This window comes from Poromitra crassiceps, assembly GCF_964638095.1.
Source record: "Poromitra crassiceps genome assembly, chromosome: 2".
NCBI classification, from domain to species: Eukaryota; Metazoa; Chordata; class Actinopteri; order Beryciformes; family Melamphaidae; genus Poromitra; species Poromitra crassiceps.
This window is the reverse complement of record NC_139624.1, coordinates 97,228,912-97,255,586: the sequence shown is the minus strand read 5'-3', so window position 1 is coordinate 97,255,586 and position 26,675 is coordinate 97,228,912. Positions and strand designations below refer to the sequence as shown.

Sequence of the window (26,675 nt, the reverse complement as noted above, 5' to 3'; positions counted from 1 at the left end):
TGCACAAACATGATGCAGCCATGATGCAGAGTGTGCCAGGCATCCACTACTGAAATCTAATGGGCAAAAAGTGGTGAAAAATGGTCATGCCCCATCCACTTACATGTATCATGCCCCATCCACTTACATGTATCATGCCCCATCCACTTACATGTATCATGCCCCATCCACTTACATGTATCATGCCCCATCCACTTACATGTATCATGCCCCATCCACTTACATGTATCATGCCCCATCCACTTACATGTATCATGCCCGAGTGGATTCAGTTTGAAGAAGGCAGTTCACATCTTACATGTATCTTACATGTATCTTACATGTATCTTACATGTATGTTACATGTATCTTACATGTATCTTACATGTATCATGCCCGAGTGGATTCAGTTTGAAGAAGGCAGTTCACATCTTACATGTATCTTACATGTATCTTACATGTATCTTACATGTATGTTACATGTATCTTACATGTATCTTACATGTATCATGCCCGAGTGGATTCAGTTTGAAAAAGGCAGTTCACATCTTGACAGGGAAAAGCATTTGGGGGCCACAGCATCAGACAGACAGGAGATAAACACTGGGTCTGGAAGCCTCGCAGCTATACCGTATATTTGGCATCAGATGCCCTGTGAGACACAGGCCTGCCTGTTTGCTAGAGGGAAAGTATTCATTACCAACAGCTGACTAGCCATGCACACCAGCCTCATTTCTACAGCTGGGCTGGTTGGGGGCTGGTGTATTCCACATCAGATTGATGTGATGTCTCTCTGGGAGGCAGAGCCAGCTGAACACCTGGCTGATGCCCAGAGGACTAGGCTGTGTGTCGTTCTCTGGGCTTGGATGGAAGGAAAAGCCTTCAAACACTGAAGACCTTCACTTCATGCCTCTGGATGTCCAAGCACTCCTTCCCCCCCCCCCCTCCCCCCCTTTTTTTTTTTAGCTTAATAACCCCATTGCAACCACATATGTTTTCGTTGTTGCACTTTTGCTTGGTATGGGATATTCTGCTATTCATATGCATATGAGCAATTATGGGCCATTATGCTATTCATTAGACATAATAGCAGCACATTATACTGACAGCTCAGGGGAAAATGGCATTCATCCAACACAAAGCAATAGCACACTGCTTGCCAATCAAGTCAACCATAAGTGACAATGAATCTACTGAGGAAACACGGACCTTAGCTGCTGTTTTCTGACTATGTGACTGGGGCTAATCATCCTTGTGTTTGATTCCTCGTGTTTTCTATTTTTTTATATTGCAAAAAGTTCAATGTCAACATACTTTTCCGTCAAACACCATCTCGTATCCTTCTCTGTCCTTGATCTTGTTGTACAGGTACTCCGACAGCTCCAGACACTTATCAATTTGAGCCTCAAAGCCAATGGTTCCCTGTCAATGAAAAGGTTAAACAGTGTTATTTATGTTAGACAAGACAAGCAATAGAGCTTGATTGCAGGTATTCTCTTTATTACAGTACTGGGCACCCAACCTCCCTCCCGCTGCTTGCCCCCCCCCCCCCCCCCACATACTAAACCATACATACACATACATATCCCGACACACTATCACGCCCACTAGCATACACATACAAAGGTAAACACGCATAACAGTAACACAACACAAAAATCGACAAAATCCCCCCCCCCCCATACCTGTATATCTGTCCAATCACCAGACCCTGTCTCTAATATGTATGTCTTAATTTGTTTATAAGTCTGTCAGTCTGTCTTGTATATTGACTTATTGGTATCATCATGTCGTCCTTGGCTTATTTGTATTGTTTGTTTGCACATTATAATAAAAAATTAAATATAGTGTAAAATTTAGTTGAAGATCATATGAGCATAAACATCCACAATTTTGAATAAAAGACCAAATAAAGCATTTGGTTAAATCTAGCAATTTGGTGTACATCCTGCATGTTTCACTTTGTGTCATTTGTACTGTGGCAAAATGTATTTCAGTCACATTAAAAACTTCCAGTTTTCGAAATGACTTGTTTGGCTGAAAGGGAAAATGTGCTTGGTGTATAAAGCGTAAATGCTCACAAATGCCCTGAAAACGATTGCATCTGTTTTTGCAATATAGACGTTGGTTCCTGACCTCACTGCCAGAGGTCTTGTATTTCTTTCTGGGATTTCTATCACTAAACATACTATTACCGTCACCTTCTTCATCCTCTTCAGTCCATATTGCACATAGCCTACGTTAGTCAATTTGTAATTCTTATGCAGACATATAACCAGGAGAGTGAATTCCCAGTGCCGTCCGTACCTTGGCTCTCCACATGAGCCAGAGCTTGAAGATGTCCACATGGCGTCCGCACTGCAGCGCCTTGTCTCCAGTGTCGTAGGACAGGTCATAGTGCTTGTCCTGCTGGAACAGGTAGCAGGCGTGCATCTGGTTGCAGTTCTGCATCAGACCCTGTGAGAGTGAGACAAGAATCAGAGTTCTGCATTAGACCCTGTGAGAGTGAGACAGACCCTGTGAGAGGAGACAGACCCTGTGAGAGGAGACAGACCCTGTGAGAGTGAGACAGACCCTGTGGGAGTGAGACAGACCCTGTGAGAGTGAGACAGGAAGCAGAGTTCTGTATCAGAACCTGTGAGAGTGAGACAGCGGAAGCAGAGTTCTGCATTAGAACTGTGTGAGTGAGACAAGGAGCAGAGTTCTGCATCAGAACCTGTGAGAGTGAGACAGGAAGCAGAGTTCTGTATCAGACTCTGTGAGAGTGAGACAGCGTAAGCAGAGTTCTGCATCAGAACCTGTGAGAGTGAGACAGACCCTGTGAGAGTGAGACGGGAAGCAGAGTTCTGCATCAGAACCTGTGAGAGTGAGAGACGGGAAGCAGAGTTCTGCATCAGGCCCTGTGAGAGTGAGACAAGAAGCAGAGTTCTGTATCAGAACCTGTGAGAGTGAGAGACAAGAAGCAGAGTTCTGTAACAGAACCTGTGAGAGTGAGACAAGAAGCAGAGTTCTGTATCAGAACCTGTGAGAGTGAGAGACAAGAAGCAGAGTTCTGTATCAGGCCCTGTGAGAGTGAGACGGGAAGCAGAGTTCTGTATCAGACCCTGTGAGAGTGAGACAAGAAGCAGAGTTCTGCATCAGACCCTGTGAGAGTGAGACAAGAAGCAGAGTTCTGCATCAGACCCTGTGAGAGTGAGACAAGAAGCAGAGTTCTGTATCAGAACCTGTGAGAGTGAGACAAGAAGCAGAGTTCTGCATCAGAACCTGTGAGAGTGAGACAAGAAGCAGAGTTCTGCATCAGAACCTGTGAGAGTGAGACAAGAAGCAGAGTTCTGTATCAGACCCTGTGAGAGTGAGACAAGAAGCATAGTTCTGTATCAGAACCTGTGAGAGTGAGACAAGAAGCAGCATTCTGTATCAGAACCTGTGAGAGTGAGACAAGAAGCATAGTTCTGTATCAGACCCTGTGAGAGTGAGACAAGAAGCAGCGTTCTGTATCAGAACCTGTGAGAGTGAGACAAGAAGCAGAGTTCTGCATCAGAACCTGTGAGAGTGAGACGGGAAGCAGAGTTCTGTATCAGAACCTGTGAGAGTGAGACAAGAAGCAGAGTTCTGTATCAGAACCTGTGAGAGTGAGACGGGAAGCAGAGTTCTGTATCAGAACCTGTGAGAGTGAGACGGGAAGCAGAGTTCTGTATCAGACCCTGTGAGAGTGAGACAAGAAGCAGAGTTCTGTATCAGACCCTGTGAGAGTGAGACAAGAAGCAGAGTTCTGTATCAGAACCTGTGAGAGTGAGACAAGAAGCAGAGTTCTGTATCAGAACCTGTGAGAGTGAGACGGGAAGCAGAGTTCTGTATCAGACCCTGTGAGAGTGAGACAAGAAGCAGAGTTCTGTATCAGACCCTGTGAGAGTGAGACAAGAAGCAGAGTTCTGTATCAGACCCTGTGAGAGTGAGACAAGAAGCAGAGTTCTGTATCAGAACCTGTGAGAGTGAGACAGGAAGCAGAGTTCTGCATCAGACCCTGTGAGAGTGAGAAGCAGGACATTTATGTCTGTTTCAGGGCCGGAGCATTCATGAATTGCTCAGAATGCTAAATTCCAGTTCAGTTCTTGGATTTGGAATGTGAATGTCACCCAGCTGGAAGGGAAAATAACTGGGATTGAATTTGAATGACAGGAAACTGAATTGATTTCCATGAAATTCCACTTCTAAGAGAATTTGACTTGACCTGCTAAATATTATAAATAAAACATTGTGAATCAGATAAAAGGCAGTTAAACATATCAAATGCATTCAATCAAAATGTATAGATTATTGTATAGAATGTTGTGCATCATTTCAGTGACACTTAGGAATAGACTAGGTGACAACCAAGTATAGTTTGGTGACAAGCTGGAGAGACAGTTGACGGTCGAAGAGACGACATCCAGTACGGGATGGGATTAGCACCCCAGCCTGGCTCTCTCGTGAGGGAGAAATCCACAAACGCTACGGATCAGCCTCCTAAAAATCTGTGCAAAGATCGGCGCGGCCTGGGGTCCTTCAGGCTAGAGCGAGGTGCTCGGCGCAGGCGAATGACGTGCAGCGCACAGGCCTTCTTGAGGCGTCCTCTCTGCCCATGGTGGGATTGCCTTTTCCCCGGGAGGGTCTGGTGAGACGTAGGAGGTGCCCGGCCTGGAGTCACCCACACGGCCTTAGACCCTCCATGCACCGAAGGTCTTTCAATACTGCGGTGTAGCACTAACTCTATTGCAGCGGATTGGGCGTGATCAACCCTTCTGCGGGCAACGTTGCAGACAGAGTAGGAAGGCTGATCTGTGAGCGGCTGCTTCTGGGACGCGGGTCGGGGTCTTAATCGGCCTCGGCTGGGTCTACTGGGCGAGGGTGTATGATGTTGACAGACCCGAAACACCTTACGACCCCAGCTAACATCACTGATGACGCGTTGCAGCGCATACTGTAGCATGTATTTTAAATCACCTGAAACATTTTTGTGATATTCAGTATTGATCATTTATATAACATTATGTGTAATATCAGATATGCGGTAAGAAGAAAAAGTGCTTGTCCCTCCCTCATTATCACCACGGAGGTGCCCTTGCAGCAAGGCACTTGCAATGTGTGTGTGAACAGGGTGCTCCTAAAAAAGAGAGCATTGTGCTCGGTGAGACTCCTGTATAAAAGATTAAAACAAAACCTGATTCTGTCTCCTGTAGGTTCTTTCAAATTCAAATTCCTCGGTTGAATTGGAATGAAATAAAAATGAGCGCTGAAGGAGTGCGTGCCCGTCCGCATGTCCTCGAGTGCCCGCCGCCCGGGTGGGGTCGTCAAAAGGGCCTTTCTGTGTGCAGTTTGCATGTTCTCCCCGTGCCCCCTACGGGTTTCCTTCATATAGGAACCCCACACCAAAACATGCAATATCCTGGTCGCTGATGTGGTGCCTCCTCTGGTCGTTAGGGGCGCCTGTTTGGAGGGAGGGGAACTGGTTGGAATAGCGTGATCCTCCCACGTGAAGCTTCCTCTGTCAGGTGAAAAGAAGCGGCTGGCTAACTGCCCATGTCTCAGAGGAAGCATGGAGCCAGTTTCGGCTCTCCCCAGATTGGCAGAGGGTGGAGCAGCAACCAGGATAAATAAATTAAAATTAGCACTAACGGGGGATAAAAATGGGATAAAAAAATCGGGAAAAAAATATTAGAATAAGGAATGAAATAAAATCGACATGTATGTGACGATGGTATTTTGTAAGTGGAAAGAGTCCTACCTCCTCTCTGACCAGTAGGGCAGAACACTGCAGGGGGACGGACATCATCTTGTGTGGGTTCCATGTTACTGAATTGGCCCTGAGGGTAACGACAAAAATAATCCTCATGCACCTGTACTTCTAACAGTTCTCAGTTTGAGTCCACCTGAAAAACAGACAGCCCTCCAGCTTAGATCCATGGCACTTGCCTGTCAACTCCATCCAGCTTCCACCTGTGTCTCCTGGACATGAGGAGACTTCCTCCCCATGCACCCTAAGGAGACAAATGTTCATCAGACACATTATACATAGAGTCTAGGCTGTAGGCCAGGGGTGGGCAATTATTTTTCATGGGGGGCCACATGAGAAACCCAGATTGTTGCCGAACACACACGCACACGAACACACACGCACACGAACACACACGCACACGAACACACACACACACACACACACACACACACACACACACACACACACACACACACACGCACACGCACGCACACACACACACGCACACGAACACGAACACGAACACACACGGCACTCTGCCCAGTGTCAGAGAGAGGGGGGTGGAGGACAAGGATCAGACCTGCAAACCTGCACCGCTTACTGAGTGTGATTTTTACATTTTGACGTTGTCAACACCAAATTTGGTATAGGCGCTGTGGGCCTGTACAGGATCTGTACTTGTTTTTTCATCCCGACTGGTTGAGAAATGATGGACAAGGCTGTTTATGTCTCTTAATAATCCTCCTGTCTGGCCTAAATCACCTTCATTAATACAGGGAGCCCATGATGGCAAAGTCAGGGGACGAGATGATTTACAGCCTCTGCTCCAGTTTTTCTAATCTCCAGTGTTACATAGGAAATAGCTAGCTGCTATCTGGGTCAAGAGAAAGCAACAGAGGCGAGACAGATATCATACATTTGTCAAACCTCACTGGTAAGCTCAGTAATCCTATGGTTTCCCCTACTGAACGACTTAGGATCATAGATGTTTGAGGTAATAATATGTTCTAAAATGGAGAGCAGGTTTTAGAGAAACACATCTTGCACAAATAAGGGTTACAATCTGTTTACATAGCTCAGTGTATCTTCTTGTCAACCAATTTTGTCAAATCATTTGACTCACATCCACATGCATCCAGACATTGTACTTTTTGCAGATATCAGAGATGGCAATGAGAGGGTCAAAGGCTCCGTAGACTGTTGTGCCGGCGGTCGCACTCACGAAGAAAGGCACGAAACCCTGCACAAGCACAAACAACACAACCATCTCCATCAAGCTCCTGCCTTTCATTTGCAGTCATGTTACATGTGCTGTAGCACCTGCTGATGCCGTTATGATGATGCAGATCCATATCACCTCATTACATGGGTTTCAGCTGAGTGAGGACCATAATAGTCAGCGCTGTATAAAGTAATGTCTATTATAGATGTGGGTCATATATTACCTTCTGTTTAGCCTCCAGTATTCTCCTCTCCAGGTCAGATGGGATCATTTTACCGCTGCAAAGTAAAAACAAAAAGCGTTTGTTGCTTCAATACGTTTAATGTTTTACAGTACCTTTAAAGCCCCTGGAAACCAAAAATAAGTACCTGTTTTGAGTAGGAATGTCACAATACTAGAATTTCTACTTCGCTACCGATACCCAGGAAAATATCGATACTCAATACCATTTTCGCATATAATGACAACACATAAAGAGTCATACAAATGAAGGAAGACAGATGGACGGACAGATGCACGCTTCTCCAAAATCTAGGTCTGATAAAACTCATTATTTTTTACTTTACACAGCAGTTTACCCTGCTCTAGTCATCAGCCTATCAGAACACTTTGAGCTTGTTGAAGCAACAGATACCCAGCAGGTATCAGGAGGGAAACATCAATACTGTAGTATAAAAAGGGTTCTCCACGCATCATCCAGCAAAATGCAGCTGAACCAGCTTGCCGCCTTCGGTGTGTGAATGGGTGAATGTAGGCACATTGTAAAGCGCTTTGGATAAAAGCACTATATAAATGCAGTCCACTTACTTGTTTGCACTAAAAAAAGCTGCAAATGTATCAGTGTGCTCCAGTCCCTCCTTTGTTTCCTGGCAATACTGTAGTATGTTTGATATTTCATTAAGAGAAAGCACTGCTGGTATCCATACTGTTGCAAATGAGTATTGTATCCCTTTCAAATTTTTAGTATTGATACTTATTGATACTATCGATACCTGGTGCAAATGAGTATTGTATCTTTCTCAATTTTTTTGTATTGATACACCCCACACAGGAAAAATGTCTTATTACCCCCCCCCCCCCCCCCCCGGCCAATTTTAATGATTAAAAATGTCACCAAGTATCATGAATAAGCAGTATTCTCTGCTCTGAAACTGTGGAGGCGTGTCTGCTGCACTTCTTTTCTTTTTTGAATTTGCAGGGTCGAGTCACTTCAGCCTGATTGGTTTGTGGAGCTTATTGTGTAATAAGTCTGGAGCATTATCACACCCACTTCAAACCCGACATAAGGAAGAGTACAAAATGGCAATATTTAGGATTTGGATTTAAACTAATGTCTAATACTTTTAGGTGCTTACACAAGAACAAGGTTACAAGGTTATTGTGGATTTGGGTGTCCAGGGGCTTTCGGTTGTACCACTCAAACCAGAGGCCGACTGTACCTTTGGTCCGCCTTGATGCAGATGACGCTCTCTGTCCCGATGCCAAGAGCCGCCGCTCCTTTTTTGATTGAGAAATGGCTCTGAAATCAGGACGAGAGTGAGAGCGTTCAAATATCTGTTAGAGACCAACATGGTTTATTTTTAAGCCTCTTTGGCCTGATTCTGTACTGAGGTCAAAGCAAGGGAAATGAGAACATGTGAGAGCTTTGTGTGTTTTTGCTGGATTTTTCTCACAGCATCTTTCAAAAGTCCTGCAAAACAAGACAGTCACCTCATGCCCTTCTGTGTCTGACACACATACTGTAATGTCCTGTGTCTGACACACATAATGTCCTGTGTCTGACACACATAATGTCCTGTGTCTGCGAGATACAGCTACAGCTACAGTTTAGAAAATGATTTTTTTTAAATAGGTGTTCCATTTTCAGATACTGAAATACACCATATTCTTGCATAAAAAGTACAAGATCATTGAGATTTCAAATAGTGTGTTCAATATTCAGTTGTATTCAATCCAACCATACACACATATTCTCCATCAATGAAGAGAGCAATCATTACCTAGTGAAAAAGCAAAGAAACATTAAAGAATAGCCTACAAGAACAAATAAAGGAGAATAGTGAAATGTTAAAGCTGCCTACGTGTTCAGATGTGAAGGCCACCAGTCTGGGAACAGATGACATTCCTTTCTCCTTCACTTCGGGGAACATCTTGAAGCGTGCCAGCAACATGGCGTACATGTTGGAAATAGCACCACCTAGAGGACAGACAGGACAGGGCAGGATGCTCAGTCATCCACCATCAGCAAACCTCATGGCTGTGATGCTCAGATTCATATTGAGTGTAATAAATAAATATATATATATATATATATATATATATATATATATATATATATGTTACAGGGTTCCTACGCAGCTCTGGAAAGTCTGGGAAAGTGAATTTGATCATTTCCAGGTCTTGAATAGTTTGGGGATTTGAAAAGATGTCTGGAAAGTTTTGTGTTTCAGGTTCGATACATATAATTCTAGCTTTTATGTTGTTGTCGACTCACTTTGAGTCCACAGTTTTTGTTGATGTGAAGAATAATGTTCAGATAGAGGGATGCTCTTATGACCCAGCTGTCAGCTGTCTTCACCTACAGTGTATATACACTATATATATATATATATATATATATATATATATATATATATATATATATATATATATATATATATATATAGATACATATGACCTAGTTAGCAGGGGCAAGATGTCTATCTGTGTAAATCATATTGAACAACAGACAAAATCCTTCAAACCAATCAAAGTCTGGAAAAAGTATGGAATTTGTTTTATGTGTAGGAACCCTGTTAAGAATCAGGAAACCTAAAAAAGTCTTATTTTTGCCTATCAGAGGTACAATGTCTGACTATGTCAATCACATTGAGAATCTCATCACGGGAGACTTCTTTGACATTATATTCTGCAATGATTACTTTTCATCGCCTCAACCAGAAGTGCATGGCAGAAATGAAACACTGGAAGCGATGAAGTCAGAAGAAAGAAAATTGTTTTATGCTAATCAGCTGTTCTATTAATATCATAAACATGCAAATTGACACTCATGACAGCACACGGGCTGGTCCATTTTCCTGGGAAACAGAGGGGTGTGAGTGAGTGATTGGTGATGTCACCTAACTTACCAGGAGAGAAAATGCCGTCCCCTCGCCCGTCCGACCAGCCAATGATCTCCCTCATCTTCTTCAGAGTGACGTATTCCAGCAGCACGAAGACAGGAGCCACCTCATAGGTGAACCTGTGTGACACAGGGGACATCAGATGGGACCAGGTTACACAAACATGGTGCCAGATGCCCACAGCGACAAGAATGCGTGATGACTCATCGCCACATCTTCCCTGCAGTTTGGAGGTTTCAGGATGTATTTAGGCTTGGTATAGGTGTTATGGACATTGACGTTTCAGGGATATACTATAGCTGCTGAGCTCTTACAGAGTGAGAAATAACACGTAGCTATTGCAAAATTCAGAGAGGAAAAACGATGTTATGCTATAGCTGCAGAATTATTCTTCAACTTCACATTTAGCACCGACCATATGGATTACACCTTCATTTCTGAGGGGAGAATCTTGATCTTATTTCAGTTGATGCTTCTGAACAAAATTAAATACAAGTTATCAGTGTTTTCTCAACTGGGGACCACTAGGGGTCCTTTTGAAGGGGTTCCAGGCAAATTGATGAATTGTTCAACTTCAGCATTATTTCATTTACAAGGAGTTAACACAATTAGAGAATGTAGAAGACTGTTTTGATCATCATTTCTCTCCCTACAGACAGTCATGGAATTCCCGACAAAATCATTTCTAACAAAAAACTATTTGGATATTTGGGTCTGAGACACAAAATCTCATCAAATGGGGTCCGATATGAAAAAGGTTTACATTCTTTTTTTCAGTACACAACCCTTTCACAGACCTGATATCTGAAGTGTTACACTTCCACTGTCCCTGCTGCTTACAGTGAATTTCCATTATGTGCCTCCTGATTTTTTATTTTTTATTAATACATGCCAATTTGATTCACAGAAACAGTAATAATTTTAAAAACTCTGTGTCGAGAGGGCTTATATTGTAGAGTCTCACAGAGTTGATATCACCCACAACACACGCGAAAAATGTGCCTCCGATTAGGCTGAATCTCATTTCAGAGCTAATTTTCTCCCGTTGAATCCCCATGGGGATAAGAGGTGAGGTGGGGGTAAAAGGGTGGGGGGTGGAGGGAAGGGGTGGGGGTGTGCCTTTCATTTCACCCTTTTCATTTGCCATGATTGACTGAAAGAAAGAGCCACTATCAGCCATGTGCAGGCGTAGAGCAGAATGCATATGGATGGACCGGGAATCATCACCATTATCACCGATGGTGATGAGGCAGGCCACATACTTACATATTGGTGTTGGCAGTGGATGTTAGCCAGTCTGCTGCCAGACCAACCATGTCTAATCCTGTAGAGAGCTGGTTGAAGTACCTGGGGTGGGCTGAATGAAAAGGAGCAAAGAAGAGACAGGCTGAGATGGCTGCAGTTTAACACTGTTTTGGAGTCAGGGACATTTAAATGTTGCAATGTGTATTTATGTTGTGTTCAAGTTAGGTTTGGGCAAATTGCATCTAATTAGGCTGTGTGAGATTCAAACTGCACTTAATCATCTTGAGAAACACTCATCATATTTTGTGTGATATGGGATTACCAGGAGTGGAATAAACACCCCCAAATCTACCTTTGTTTTTATGACAAAATTAACAATAGCCTATATGCAGTATTCTGAAAAATTGGTATGGGGAGAAGGAGAACTTAATGCTTTTCTGAAAACATGAAATTTGTTTATCTCTGTGGTTGTGATACCTGATGATCACGATCACCTAATTCACATACATTAAATGCATAATTCACATATTTCTCAATTCATTGTCCATTCTCAATGAGAACTAGAGCAGCATTTTGGCCAAATTCATTAGAAAACACACCTATTGTTGTTTTGGAGGAGATACATGGCCTGTCCTGTCATAAATTCTCACAGAGCTGCGGTCAGGAGTCAAGAGAGAATAATGGGCTTGACCATGGTTATTATTATTATCTCCCATGTGGCTCAGCTTACTGCATCACCATATTTATGGTGGGAGATAAACGAGCACCATTTTCAAGTGATGTTCTGAAGGTGCCACTCAATATTTTAAACACAGATGTTTGCTTCTTTTTGGAAATCTTTGCCAAAACTGTCATGCTAAACGGATCTAGCAAAGATCTGTATTGAGAATTTATTGAGCTTTTCTGTATTATGTGTGTGTGTGTGTGTGTGTGTATATATATATGTGTATATATATATACACACACACTATACACAGGTTATACACTACTATATATATATATATATATATATATATGCTATATATATATATATATAGGCTATATATATATATATATATGTGTGTGTATATATATATACTGTATATATATATATATATATATATATATATATATATATATATATATATATATATACAGTATATATATACACACACACATATATATATATATATATATATATATATATATATATATATATATATATATATATATATATATATATATATATATATATATATAGTAGTGTATAACCTGTGTATAGTGTGTGTGTATATATGAGTGTATAGCCTGTTCTTTTTCGAAGAAGACGATCCATGTCCAATTTGATTAGGAAATAATAACACAAAGACAGGCAGCAGGCCGAAATTTGGGCATATAGTCAAGAGGGAGAGGTCTCTCTCTCCCCAGGCTCAAACATTACGTTGAATCTCTTCGCTAGACCTGTTAGCATGCACCATTGATAAAGTATTTCAGCGTCTCTTGAGACGACTTTTAGCTTTTAATTCAGAAAACAAATAGCCTGTGTTAAATAACCTTACAAAAACAAATGGGCCTAGAAAACGAGTCGAGCGCTTCCTTTTAAATGAGGGGTAATTGTTAGGCCTACAGTAGGTAGGCTACATTAACATTTATTATAGGCTACATCCAAGCAATTGCCATACGGTAGCCTACCTGTTTTGATCGCGTATTTGAGCGTGGCACGACAGCTGATCAAGATATCATCCAGAGTCTCCGGCTGGTCCTGTAGCTCCCAATTGTTCCTCTGAAGCAATTCATTGGGATAGTGAAAATCAATGACTTTGGTTTCCCTGTCGAAAGACTCCACGATGTAAGCCAGCAAAATATCCACCACCTCCTGCAGAAACGTCATGGTCTTGGTGTCACCGTTCAAGGCAGGCAGCAGGTCTGCAAAATAACCATGGCGTTTTGACATTCATTTTACCTTTAGGATTTATTTCTTTAGAGATGCGATTTTAAAGCATAATATTTGCATGCATCATTAAGCTGCATAGGCCCCTAAAATAGGAACATTGACTAGCCTATAGCCTACTTTGGCAATGAAGGCGTGAATTAACAAACCAAAAGGCCCAGGTAGGCTATTTATATTTTACTTTAATAATCATGTGTCTGAATAGCAGCATGGCGAAACTCAACACCTGAAAACAACAGATTGTTCTGAAGGTGACCCCGCCGAAATATTCCACCACTGGGGGGGGGGGGGGGGGGGGGAGTCCAGTCGTCTTAAATTGGCAAAAGTGGACATGTTCTGATGAGAGAATTACATTGGTTTCTAACGCACTTTAATCAGGTATTTTGTGGAAACAATGCAGAAAAAGGCGGATAGCCTATACATGTAGCCTACTAATGTCAAGAAAATTACATAATAGCCTATATAAAAAATTGGTATGCAATTTTTTATATAAAAAAATTGGTATGCAATTTTTTATATAAAAAAATTGGTATGCAATTTTTTATTGCAATGATGTCATTGCCAGACCCCCCCCCGTTGTTAGAAAAACTGCATAGGCCTACTCATTGCTTGAATCTTAAATGCTGTTTTTGCGGTGATAGGCTAATGAGGCCTTATAGAGACCGTGATAATCCAGGTTTCGGTGTGGTTGTGTAGTCTACCTGTTGAATAGAGATGCGAGAAAGCCACAGCAGCTTTGGGGCAGTTGCAGGGCTTGTTGCAGTCGCAGGGTTCGGCCGCTTTCTCCGGCTGCTTGATGGACGGCTCGGCCACCTTCTCCACTTCTGCCACATTGAGCAGAGCTTTTGCACATCACAAAACATGATTATTATTAATAAACAAAACACCAGATATTTAGGCTACTCCGCTGAATTGACACCATGCAGCAAGGCCATATGGGAACAACGGCATTATGATCTCCCATCCCCACCCCCCTTTCTCCATTGAAGTGCCAACATACCACATAATTTCGATCCAAAGCCTCCGGGTAATTTCTGGGCCGCCGCCTGGCACCAAGCCCTGGCTGCAAGAGAGAGATGATAATCAAAATCAGGACGAATAGTGCACGGAGAGAAAGTCCAACTTTATAATAGAAACATTCCCAAAGGTTAAATAAAAATGAATAGCCTACATAAAACACAAGTGCACCGTGCAACTTGGAGTAAAACATGGTGGTGCTGATGCCTCTTGCAAGGTATAAACTAAGACATATGAGTAAATCAGGTGCATCGAGGAATGCAGCAGACATGTTGAATTTGTCACTCGGTGGAAATGACAGTGTGTCATCAAAAGCAGGGACGCTGGCTGGAGACAATGCACTGAAAACGACAATTCATTCAGAGGTGGTTTGAGGAGATAAAAAAAGCCACTCACTCGAACTAGGGCTCTGACTCCCGGCATTGTCCGCCGCGTTATCTCGAGACCAGAAACCGTGTGATGCCATTGTAGGCTAGCCGGTAGTTAGGAGCTGCAGGAGAGACAGAGACCGACAGAGTCCATCCACACGCGACGAATGGGAGCTGTTCAAAGCGGTGGTGCTGAATCTGCCCAGACAGACTGCTCAAAAGCCAGTCGTGCATCCGATCATCACACACGCTGTATAGGAGGAAAGCCCTAAAATACAACGACCATCGACTGGGAAAAATAAAAGAATAAAAATAAATGAATGAAAACACACCCGCGTGTTTCGGTGTCCACAGGTGCAGCGCCTTCCCACTTCTCAGAGAAATCCGCAAACGCACTTGTTCAGTCAGGGCTTGCACGCAAAGCGCATCCGCTCTCTCCTCAGACTGGAAAAAGGACAGCGCAAGGCAATCAAGTTCAGAGCGCAAACGGTCTATAGAAATAGCTGCTTTTGATGGAAATTAGAGGCTATACTCTACAAAATACTAAAACAAAAACCAATGAGCTGGAGGGGAAAATGGTTTAAATAGACGGCTATGGGTTAGAGGTGCTGCAGAAACCATCCTTGCATAACGTAAATTTCACGTCACCAAAGAAATCCAGTCCTGATTGAATCACTTCAGGTCAGTCATGACGAACTGGTTTGCGTCGTGACTCCATACATCCCTTTGTCCCCTCCGTGCTAAACTTGCAAGCTGCTAAAAAACGTACCCCCCCCCCCCCCCCATCGTGCAGACAGTGAATGCCAACTAATTCATCTGCCCAGCAATTGCAGGCGACTGGCTGATGTTAATTGTCCGCCTCCAGTATAGGAAACTCTGTGGCGCGTAAAATCAGTGCGCATGGCCCATGTTGGGGGCTCGTTACTCCAAAAGTAACGAGCCCAATGCTCATCACAAAAGTAATATTATTCCATGGGAAATAATTCGATCCCGCAGGACTCGCCTCACCTGTGGATGAGCAGAGAACAGCTGATTGTTTTTGCACGATAGCCAGAAAGTAGCCTAACTTTTCTGACATTTTACAACTACACAGGAGGAGGGAAACTGGAGATTTGGATAGGCTAAATCAAATCAATCTGATATTGCTGGTAAGAAAAGCAATTACTTATTAGGCTATTTGGTAGCTTAACTGTCACCTCGTTAAATTAATAATTCTCATAACCGTGACGTCTCTCGCTAGTCTGTCATTTGTAATCATGAATGAGAGCAAATGGAGCCTCCGGGCATGACGAGCTAGACTGTGTTATGATTTATGTAGCATGGGCCAAAATCAGCTGCAGTCCAAAGAAAAAACTGTTTTTGTTGTTGCTGTTGCTAATAGCCTATGAGGCTATCACTACAATATGCCTGTTATAGGCCTAACTACAGATTGAGGCTAGAAATCTCAATAATAATAATAGGCCTAATAATAATGTTTTTTTTTGCTTTTTGTGGCAATTCCCATGCACATGATCGGCTAGGTCGTTTGTGAAATCATTTTGCGCAAAAAAATAAAATAAAAATAATAAATAGGCCTAAATAAATAACAACAGCTGACCATCGCCAAACCCAAAACAGTTCTTCGAGGTTATTTATGTGTTTATTTTGTGAAACACATAACCTCAAACCCACCATTGTTCTGTTCGGCTGTGTTGGATTTATTTCACTGCATGTTGTTGGTGCCAGTGTGCGCATGTCAGCGCATCGCTGCCGTGCCGACTCACTAACAACCCCTATGTTTTCTGCTTTAATGTCACATAAAGGTTAGAGGTTGGCTCAAGACGAAATGTTGAAGTCAATGACAATATGGAAAAGCCGATGAATTCACCAGGCTGATTTGATGGCATGCTGTAGCTGCGCAGCACAAGCTCCCTCACTGCAATAGGCTATAGCCTACTCCAATTGAAGTGGAGCCAATTTATAGAAGAGCTGCCATTTAAAACACACATGCGCGCACAGGTTGTGATGGCTTTTTCGGCAAATGATAGATTGCTTTGAATTATGCGTTATTTTGCACACACACACACACACACACACAACCTAACCCAATCCCCTTTCTTCCTGCTACTGTACATTTTTCTTCTGAAAGTGCAATACATCTCAGGAATTTAAATGCATGGGATGGCTTCTCCTCAAGTAGCTAGGCCTATTGCTTCAAATATTGTAGGCTATAACAGTTTACGCTATAGGCTACTCCAAATCCCGATTCTATATAAGAAACCAGACATCTGTTATCAAGAATTTGGAAGAAAAATAATGTTGAAAACTCTTAAATGCAACCCAAAGGTAAAGTTGAAGCAGTTTTATGAAAAAAAAAAAAAAAAAAAAAAAAAAGCACAAGGAATCTGACAAATCATATATTTAAATAGACAAAATGTAGATATTGAAATTACAGCAATAAAAGACTGTTACATTACATACATGATACAACAGGAGAGAAGCTGAACCTTCTGCCAACAAAACTGTATAGTAATTAAAATGCAAAGACTTCAAGTGTGAGGGAATGGCCTGGAATAATCTATTTTCCTTTGTGTATTCACACATGATGATCTACAGATATTATAAAATCACATTTGGTGTTTAAATGGATTATGATCAATCTCAAACACAATAGATTACTCAAAGCAACATAACTCAAAACAGTGAATGAACAGAAATATTACATTACACATTACATAAATAAAATCCTCATTTACAACTTATTTTGTTGCTGCTTGCAGCAAGGCATTTTGCTGACCTAACCCTCACCAAGTTGCAAATCATTCCAAATCATGAACACCACCATCAAATAAACAGCATTTGCAAGACAATTTCCTAGTATGTGAAAACATACCTTGGCAAATAAAATAATTCTGATTCTGATTAGCACATACAATCTTTACAAAAGTGTAAATAGTTACCAATGACCTCTCTGTTGTATAATGTGCTGGATTTAAAACAGTTGGCCTGGTAGTAACGTGTGTGACTCTGCAGTGAGTGCAATGTACCAAACAACTACATGTTATTTACCTCACAAAGCTGCAAAAACCCATGTAGAAGCTGCAATGAATTCAATATTTATTATGTATTTATGTGTGGGTTATCGCACACCATCATAATGAATGATCGATACATTCTCAGATAGCGTCATGCTTCTGATTTTGCCAGATTATGTGGCCAGAAGATTCACAGTCCTGCGCTCAGTACTATTTGATGAGCCTTCGTCTCTGGGAGGTCTTCCTCAGTAGATGTCTGTAGTCGTACGGGTTGTCGTCAGTCCGGCTCTCTGTAGAGGACATTCGGGGAACAGAGCGCCTGTCAATGCAACACAGGAGATAACATGAAACTCGGCAAGAGAGAGAGGGGACAAAACAGAGAAATGGGAAAAGGACAAGAGATGCCTTAAAAGATATGAGTCAGAACAGAGGGAGTGAGAGGAAACAGATGAGAAGAACAATTAGGCCAACATGGAAGTACCATAAACTGCAGTTCCTCAAATGGCCACTTGAGGCTGGCTCCAAAAGGGAGTCATTCCTGATTCACCCCCATGTTAAAAGGCCCGAGTTTACAGCAGAAATAAACAGGCTGGTAGAAAAGGTTTTTGTCTCTATAGCTAATTTAACTGTTCCTAACAACTGTACAGTATGGGGGTGAAATTTTATGGTAACAGTTGAGTCTATGGCTGCAAAAAGAAGTCTAATTGTATGGAGTCAATGGGAAAATGACTTCTCACTTGATTTATGACCTCAGTAAACACTTTCCCAATGGGTTTATGGTCTCAATCGCTAGTTTTAACTCTTCTTCAGTATAATATGGTGTTAATTTGGTAAATTATGTTGCCATTGAGTAAAATAGACGATTAAAGTCCCTGGAAACCAAAATCCACAAAAACGTTCTAACTATGTTATTTAGGGTCTTATGTTAGTAATTATGTGCCTCCGAAATTATTATGCATTACTTTCAACCCAAAGCCTTAAAATCGACACTTTTCGACAAGATTCTACAAGATACTTCCTCATTGAAGAGAGCAGTGCGCGAGGTGCTAAAATGCAGGAGCTTATGACGTCATAAGCTCTATATAACCTTTGTACACGCGCAACCCGCAGTCCCGCACATTCTGCCTCCATCTCTCTTCAGAGTTCTAGTGGTCCCACACCTTTTTGCAGCTAGCTAACTACGCATTGCGTCAACACAAAGGCTCTTTTAAGAACCAACATCTATCTATCTATCTATCTGTCTATCTATCTGTCTATCTGCGAGTTTATCGCTTACTCGTCGGCGGTGTGTAGAAACCTTGAGAGGGAGAGCTCTCTCCTCTGCCTGCAAGTGCACAGCGCTGCTGTGTGTGTGGTGTGTGTGTGCGCGCGTGCAGACAGATAGACAGATGACCGTCAGTCAGTACGCTATGCGCGAAGCAACACGCACCCGCACACACACACGCACACACACACACACACACACACACACACACACACACACACCATCTCTCTCTCGGAGAGAGAGAGAGAGAGAAGGAAATTTCCCTGCTGCAGACGGGACACGCCCACACAGTCCGCGGGAGAAAATACACTCTAAAAAATAATTGATTCTCATTACTTTAGCCAGACTGTCAAACCTAAATTTATATACTTTGCGATGTTCATCATCGTTCAAATTTGGCTGGTGGCTTATTAACATAGGCTCCTGTGATGTGATGAACTCAAAATGCTGAATAATAATAAAATATTTCTGGTTTCCAGGGACTTTAAGCACACTATGTTTTGGGGCGTGACAGGTCACCTGTCCAGTGATTGGGCAGCTCGTCAATCACAACCAATAGCAGGCGGCGCTGCGGCTCTTCTCGTCCAAATATGGTCACTTATGGCTCCAGGAAAACCAACATGGCGACGGCCCAAATGTGAAACTCAAGGCTTCGGGAGTTCAGAAACCAATATGTCCATACGTCCATATTATATCCATATATAATATGGATATATATACACATAACAGTTTTCCTGACCATCAGTCTGATGACATACCTCTGTTCTTTGGCAGTTGGTGGTTTGGGAGGCTCTGGTTCGGAGACGGCCCTTTCCCTCGATCGCCTCCTGTCTGCAACTGGTCTCAGCTCCCTAGACTGCCTCCTGTCCCGGGACTGTCTCCTGTCTATGGACTGTCTCCTATCAATGGACCTCCTTCGCTCCATAGACTGCCTCCTCTCAGGCATGCTGGTGGCTTTTCTCTCACTGGAGATGGAGGAAGTGGAACTGCTGGAGGACAGGCCCTGGTAGTACTGGTCCTCTACATCCAGCAGCTTCCCTGGACTGGATCACAGACAGAGGGGATGCATAGATGATTCGGGGGATGAACTAAGTGCCATGATTTCACTGGTGGTGGTGTTCGCCATGTTTTAGTAGTGGCAACATTTATGAGATTTATACCGTACACAAAGGCTTATTTTCTTTGTTTCTCTCAATATATAATTTTATTTGTCATTATCTCAAGATAACACTATTATTGCCAAGAGAGTTGGCCAGGAGATTATGTTTTCGCCCAAGTTTGTCTGTCGTCTGTCTGTAGGTTATCTCAAAAAGTTATCAAAGGATTTGCACAAAACTTGTATTGGTAGGAAAGCAGGTCATGGGCCAACTTAGAATTGATGACCTTTCCACACCCACTGGCCTAAAGGTGGCATGGAAATGGGCGTGTCCAATCACAACAAGGTGCCTTACTTCTAAACGGATTCATGTAACAGCACGAAACTTTGTAGAAAGGCATGGACAAGGAAGAACTGATGAACTTTCCATGCCCACTAGGCAAGAGAGGGCATCGCAATAACGTTTTGTAAACACATCCAAGCGATCCAGATCTGACCTGAAAAAAATCACACCCAGGTGTTGATGTAAGCGGTGGTTTGCCTTTCTCCCCCCTCCCCCTGGCAGTGTGTGTGTGCGTGCGTGCATGCTTTCTTTCTTCTTCTTCTAATGGTTTTCCGGCAGACTAGATGCTTTGCAGCACATTGCTGCCTCTCACAGTATATTACACAAATTCCAGACTCGGGGTTCCGCCCCCTCCTCCATGTTCCTCCCCCTCCTATTGGACCTCTGTGTTGCCGGACCTCTCGGCCCTCATGGCAGCACGCCCACCTCCCTCGCTGCTCGACGGCTCAGACTCCTGGTGATCACTTGTCCCTACAAGACCTCTCCCGGATCCGTGCTTTCTTACATGTTTCACTGGCTTTGATCCGCACCACTTTCTGTCTCCACAATGTCAGTGATGTCATCATCACATTGTGATCAGTGATGTCACTCGAGCCACCGGTCCTACTTACGGCCTCTGCAGGGAAGCATAATGTCTATGACATCATCAGTGTCTGTCATAAATCACTGAAGGTAACTTCTTCATCTTCATCATCATAAAATGTGTGTGTGCAGTAACCTGCTGGTGGTAATAGGACCGGTAGATGGTAGTTTTCAACTTCATTGAGACAAAATGGCTTCCAGATCAGAGGAGGCTCTTTGACATCTTTAAAGAGCCTGTCCTCTTGTGATGTAGTCACAGCTTCTGTAAAGCCTGTCTGCAGAACTGGTGGACACAGAGACAAATACATGAGTGTCCACTTTGTAGGAAGATATCGAAAAGATCTTCAAATATACAACCACCTTGTAACTTGGCTTTAAAGAACCTATGTGAGGCTTTCTTACTGGAGAAAGATCAGAGAGCTTCAGCAGGATCTGAGCTTCTTTGCAGTATGCACTCTGAGAAACTCAAGCTCTTCTGTCTGGACCATCAGCAGCCAGTGTTTCTCATCTGTCGCGATTCAGAAACACACACCAACCACAGATTCAGACCCATCGATGAAGCCACAGGATCACAAGGAGGAACTCCAGAAATCACTGATGCCCTTAAAGGAGAAACTGAAGCTCTTTGATACAGTTAAAGGAAACTGTGATCAAACAGCAGAACACATTAAGGTCCAGGCGCGACACACAGAGAGGCAAGATTAATGAGGAGTTTAAGAAGCTTCACCAGTTTCTACAAGAGGAAGAGGAAGCCAGGATCGCTGCACTGAGAGAGAAAGAGGAGCAGAAGAGTCAGATGATGAAGGAGAAGAGAGAGGGTCTGACCAGGGGGACAGTAGCTCTTTCTGACACAGTCAGAGAGAAGGAGCTGAGGAGCTGAAGATGTCTCGGTCCTGCAGAACTACAAGGCAACAGTGGAAAGAGTCCAGCTCCCCCTGCTGGAGGATCCAAACCTGGTCTCAGGAGCTCTGATAGAGGAGGCCAAACTGGGAAATCTGAGCTTCACAGTCTGGGACAAGATGAAGGAGATGATCTACACTCCTGTGATTCTGGACCCAAACACAACCAATCCAAACCTCATCCTGTCTGAAGTTCTGACCAGTGTGAGACGTGGAGAGACAGCAGCTTCCTGACAACCCAGAGGTTTGACTACGTCACCTCTGTCCTGGGCTCTGAGGGCTTTAACTCAGGAACTCACAGATGGGATTTTGAGGTTGGAGACAAAACATACATGTACTGGGTACTGACTGGGTGTGGCAGCAGAGTCTGTCAAGAGGAAGGGAGGACAGTTGAGATTATAGGAAATATGGTTCTCTTATGGCATACTCCCCATAGCCAGACTTGTCACATTGGGAGTGCCACAGAAACACAGGGTGTGTCAGGGGGCAAACCATTTGGTGGCGGCGACCCCCCAAAAATTGGGCCTTTTCAAGCCAGATTTAGAGGAATATTAAGATAGGACTGTGCTGAAATGGTGGCAAGGCTGGCAAAATACAGCATCAACTTTAATGCTGTACTCTAGCCAACTGTATCCCAATTAACCAGCTCAGTGGCCTTGTGGTTTGAGTGTCCGCCCTGAGACTGGGAGGTTGTGAGTTCGATCCCCGGCCGAGTCATACCAAAGACTATAAAAACTCAGCATCAAAGGGTTGGAATTGGGGGGTTAGATCACCATAGGATTCCAGAGCGCGGCGCTGCTGCTGCTCACCGCTCCCCCAAGGGATGGGTCAAATGCGGAGAACAAATTTCGCACACTCAGTCAGGTGTGTGACAATCATTGGGACTTTACCTTTACTTTATCTGTTGTACCATTTAGCTGAAAAACACCTACTTTTTCCAAAGAGTGTTCTAGTCGGGAAAGAACGCAAGTTTGGTTGGCATGCAGGTTCGTCTACTACAGAGAGATCTCCCATACACAGCTCTCCCAGTGGACAATAAGCTCCAGAGGGTCAGAGTGAGTCTGGACTGGAACAGAAGAAAGCGGTCATTCTCTGATCCTGATAGTCTTTTAAAAAGTTGAATCCATCATCTGGGCAGTCAGCTACAACGGACTTTTCAGCCAAACAGGCCTTCAGCGAAGAAGGTAAGAAAGTACTAAGAAAGTTCGCTGAAGAAGGCCTGTTTGGCTGAAACGTCCGTTGTAGCTGACTGCCCAGATGATGGATTCAACTTTTGAAAGGACATTCAGGTGTGCTGGCTGTTCTCTCCTTCAAGTAACTATTTTGTGCCTTGCACCTGAGTTTTTAACGTTTGGTGAGTGTGCTCGCTACTACTTTTGCTGATCCTGATAGTAACACACATACACACCTTCACTGACAGGGTGTTTCCCTACTTTAACACTGATTATACGGGTTAGGTCTCTGTAACAGTGGAACAGCAAAGTTAGGCAGCGTGTCCACCAACTAACATGTTGAGCACTTGAAGTGCTGATGCTGAAATGGTTGTTACGGTGTGGCCACTAGGGGCCGAGGCTTCTATAGGAGGGCCTGTCCGTATGTCTGTCCCCACTAAAGAAAGACAGAAAAAGTGGCCAAGTCGCCAATGATGTCATACAGTTCTAGACAGCTCGGCCTGGTGGCCAGGTCACTATTATAGTGAAGTGATGTCATATGACTGAGGATGTCTTAAATGATGACGTTTCTGCTGCATACTTGCTGTAACCGGACAGACATGCAAAGTCAGTTATAGAAACGGCGTCACTGTTCTGGTGATCATTGTCGAGTGGTGGCCAGTGGTGAGGTGGCCAGTGGTGACTGATGATGTCATATTCGTAAACAAACACAATCCATCAACTGAGCATACAAACACCCCCGACTGAAGATGTCATACCCACTGATGATGTCATGCCCCACAATCATGGAGTGATGCGACTGATGTGATGATGTCATGCCACACAATCAAGTGGGCCAGTGGTGACTGATGATGTCATACCCACTGATGATGTCATTATGAAATACGGTAATGTGTGATGTAATAAGTGATTTATGACAGACTGATATAGGCTGATGATGTCTACACCACTAACCGCTCACCTGGGTGTGATTTTTCATTATTGTTTTACGCACTTGCGCTTTCTGGGGGTGGCGGGCACGAATTCACTACTCGCAAACTCTAGTGAGAATGGACATAAACCACAAGAGCAGTCAGTCTAATCTCCGACCCTGAGACTGATTGCAAGTAATTGTACCAGCTAGTTAGCCACGCCATGTTAACTAGCCTGTCACATGCTGGAATATAGCGTCTTGCTGGGTCAACTTGAATCTCCCTCTACAACACTATGTAGCCTTTTGATGTTCACGCTGATTTGAAAGTCAGATCGGTGTTACATATAAGAATTTTGTTTTTGAAATCTTCAGCAGCAGTGTGAATGCAGTCAGAGTAAGGAAGGGTTGCATACAGTAGGCCATGGTGTTTATGGCCTACTGTTGTTACACAATTATATACATTTATATAATTTAACTATAACAATCAATGTCCTGATAGTATTGTATTTTTGGGAGATCATTTTGGCTTGCCAAATTCCGCTGCTTGTAATCAATTGAACACATCATCGAGGGAAGAGAAATGAAGGTGGAGTGTGCAATATAGCACAACTCCCAACCAGCTGAACCTACTCTCTGACCTCCCTGTGTAGGGGGGGGGGGCGGGCGAAAACAGAATTTCAATAAACTATCAATAAAGCATCACACAACATTAGGTGACCGACTACTGTAACTACATCACAACAAACGTGAAGGCGGAGTGTGAACATATGAACTCTTGCTCCACTATCTCACTCCAACCCTGGGATGAGTTTGAGCCGTGTGTACCATGACCTTTAACCTCAGTTTCAGAGGCAATCTCCTTGGTGATGAATCACTGTCTCCGTGCTCCTTTGATAGACTGAAATGTAAATTTGCCCTCTGTTTTTTTGGTTATCTCCCCTCTTCTCTGGGCTTCTTGCTTGGCTGAGTTGTGTAATTGAAACAGCAGCAGCAGCAAATATTCAAATGTGTTATATCAGTTTATCACCTATTGGTCATACACAGAGACTGCATCAATACTGGAAACATTATTTTACAAATGGATATTAAAACTAAGTAGAGCCTGCTGGTTAGTTTGTGTCAATATTCCCATAGTAAACAATGACCGCACTACAGATTAGTTTACAGTTATTTCATTACGGCGCTAAGCGCTCATTGCAAACAGTGTGTCCAGTAATGTGACGTCTTTTTCTTTGGATTATCTGTTGAAGAAGTTTGAGTTGTTGTAGATGACACTCTTCTCTGTTCAGCTATGGTGGCTATATCGCTGCCCATGCTAACTACCCAGTTCTTTTATAAACGAATGGATAAATAAATAAATAAAGTAGCAAAACAGACATTTCATTCTATTAAAACATCATAGATTATTATTACCATAATATTGGCTGTAATTATCAGGCTGGCTCAGTTTATCATTAACTCTCTCCATCTTTTATCCAATTTATTATCATCAGCAGCTCTCTTTCTCTAGCCCTTTCTTCTCTTCAGTCTCCCTGCCCCCCCCGCCACCACCACCCATGTCCTCCCCCCCTCCGCTGTCAGCTTGAGCCGGAGATGCTATCTTTCCTGCTGACCTTCTCCATCTTAATGATGCATGTAAACTGCTCCTGTCCATCGCCCGCTTTATTTATCTGCTAACAAATTATTACCCTTGATGCTTGGCGTTGTGTCGTGCAGATATCTGTGTGCGTCTTCAGACTGCTGTGATAAAGCACCCCGGGCCCTCCTTGTTCGGCCGGCCCTATCGCTCTATCTGCCAGCCCCTGCAGCTCCTATCATCCTCTCACTCTGGGTGGTGTGCTCCCCCTGTGACCTATACCACACATACATATGCATGCACACCCACACGCACTCTCCCTAACACACTTTCCCATCACCTTCTTTGAGAAAGTGATTGATCTGTGGTTTAATGTAAAAATATATATTAGGTTGCGTTCACACTGGTACCATTCCCGAGCACCAAATTGACCCCAGTTTCTAAACATTTGATGAGTGTGAACGTTGCGTTGCTTTCCGTGCCCGGGGGCGCGGAAAGGGGAACCGTGACAGGGTCCACTTGAAAAGGTGGTCTGGGGTGCGTTCTGTTCCGTTCCCGAGCGCAGAAGATATTTTGTAATGTGAAAGCTGACCAGCGGGGGAGAGGGGGGGCCCGGCCGCAGAACGGAACGAAAGCAATTGTTCCCAGTGAGAAAGCACCCTTAAACATACTACGCTTGCTGCACATCATCTTTGGATCCTTCGCGGAACAAGATAACATTGATGAATGCCATATACATTACTGAAGCGTAAAGGCTGTTACACACCAAGAGCGACACAAATAAACTGTGTGGCTAAATTAAATCTGTTCTAAACAAACCATCGTGGAAATAATTTTTCTTAGCTGTGGCAACAACATGCTTTTGCTTTTGAGGGGAAGAGAGAGCATGGAGAGTTCCACTGCTTTGTACACGAGCTGAAACCACAGCCACTTTTGGACCTACTTCAGGATGCCTGTGTGCATCTGGCGAGCGGAACGCATCTGGCAAGCTGGTGATGGTGAGCTGAACGCATCTGGCAAGCTGGTGATGGTGAGCTGAACGCATCTGGCAAGCTGGTGATGGTGAGCTGAATGCATCTGGCGAGCTGGTGATGGTGAGCTGAATGCATCTGGCAAGCTGGTGATGGTGAGCTGAATGCATCTGGCAAGCTGGTGATGGTGAGCTGAACGCATCTGGC

The 26,675-nt window shown here is 43.5% G+C and overlaps 2 protein-coding genes and 1 pseudogene across 3 annotated transcripts in view; 1 reads left to right on the top strand and 2 right to left on the bottom strand.

Moving 5' to 3' along the window:
• gad2 (glutamate decarboxylase 2) overlaps positions 1-14,736 on the bottom strand; it is a gene marked incomplete at both ends in the record, with an annotated part of 21,799 nt that extends 7,063 nt beyond the window's left edge. Inside the window, 14 exons of the mRNA XM_083658036.1 lie at positions 1,294-1,401; positions 2,287-2,436; positions 5,744-5,822; positions 5,932-5,996; positions 6,858-6,974; positions 7,180-7,234; positions 8,396-8,475; positions 9,038-9,153; positions 10,085-10,197; positions 11,345-11,435; positions 12,995-13,228; positions 13,955-14,095; positions 14,254-14,316; positions 14,667-14,736. Of these exons, the coding sequence (XP_083514162.1) occupies positions 1,294-1,401; positions 2,287-2,436; positions 5,744-5,822; positions 5,932-5,996; positions 6,858-6,974; positions 7,180-7,234; positions 8,396-8,475; positions 9,038-9,153; positions 10,085-10,197; positions 11,345-11,435; positions 12,995-13,228; positions 13,955-14,095; positions 14,254-14,316; positions 14,667-14,736 (1,482 nt within the window). The remainder of the gene's footprint in view (positions 1-1,293; positions 1,402-2,286; positions 2,437-5,743; positions 5,823-5,931; positions 5,997-6,857; positions 6,975-7,179; positions 7,235-8,395; positions 8,476-9,037; positions 9,154-10,084; positions 10,198-11,344; positions 11,436-12,994; positions 13,229-13,954; positions 14,096-14,253; positions 14,317-14,666) is intronic.
• Positions 14,737-17,862: 3,126 nt separating this feature from the next.
• The window catches only part of myo3a (myosin IIIA), a gene marked incomplete at both ends in the record, with an annotated part of 52,965 nt that continues 44,152 nt past the window's right edge, over positions 17,863-26,675 (bottom strand). The window contains 2 exons of the mRNA XM_083631865.1: positions 17,863-17,971; positions 19,675-19,959. Of these exons, the coding sequence (XP_083487991.1) occupies positions 17,863-17,971; positions 19,675-19,959 (394 nt within the window). The remainder of the gene's footprint in view (positions 17,972-19,674; positions 19,960-26,675) is intronic.
• Positions 20,766-25,667, top strand: LOC310791406 (E3 ubiquitin-protein ligase TRIM39-like; annotated as a pseudogene). The gene is made up of 3 exons: positions 20,766-20,812; positions 21,191-22,177; positions 25,638-25,667. The product of its transcript is annotated as an E3 ubiquitin-protein ligase TRIM39-like (transcript).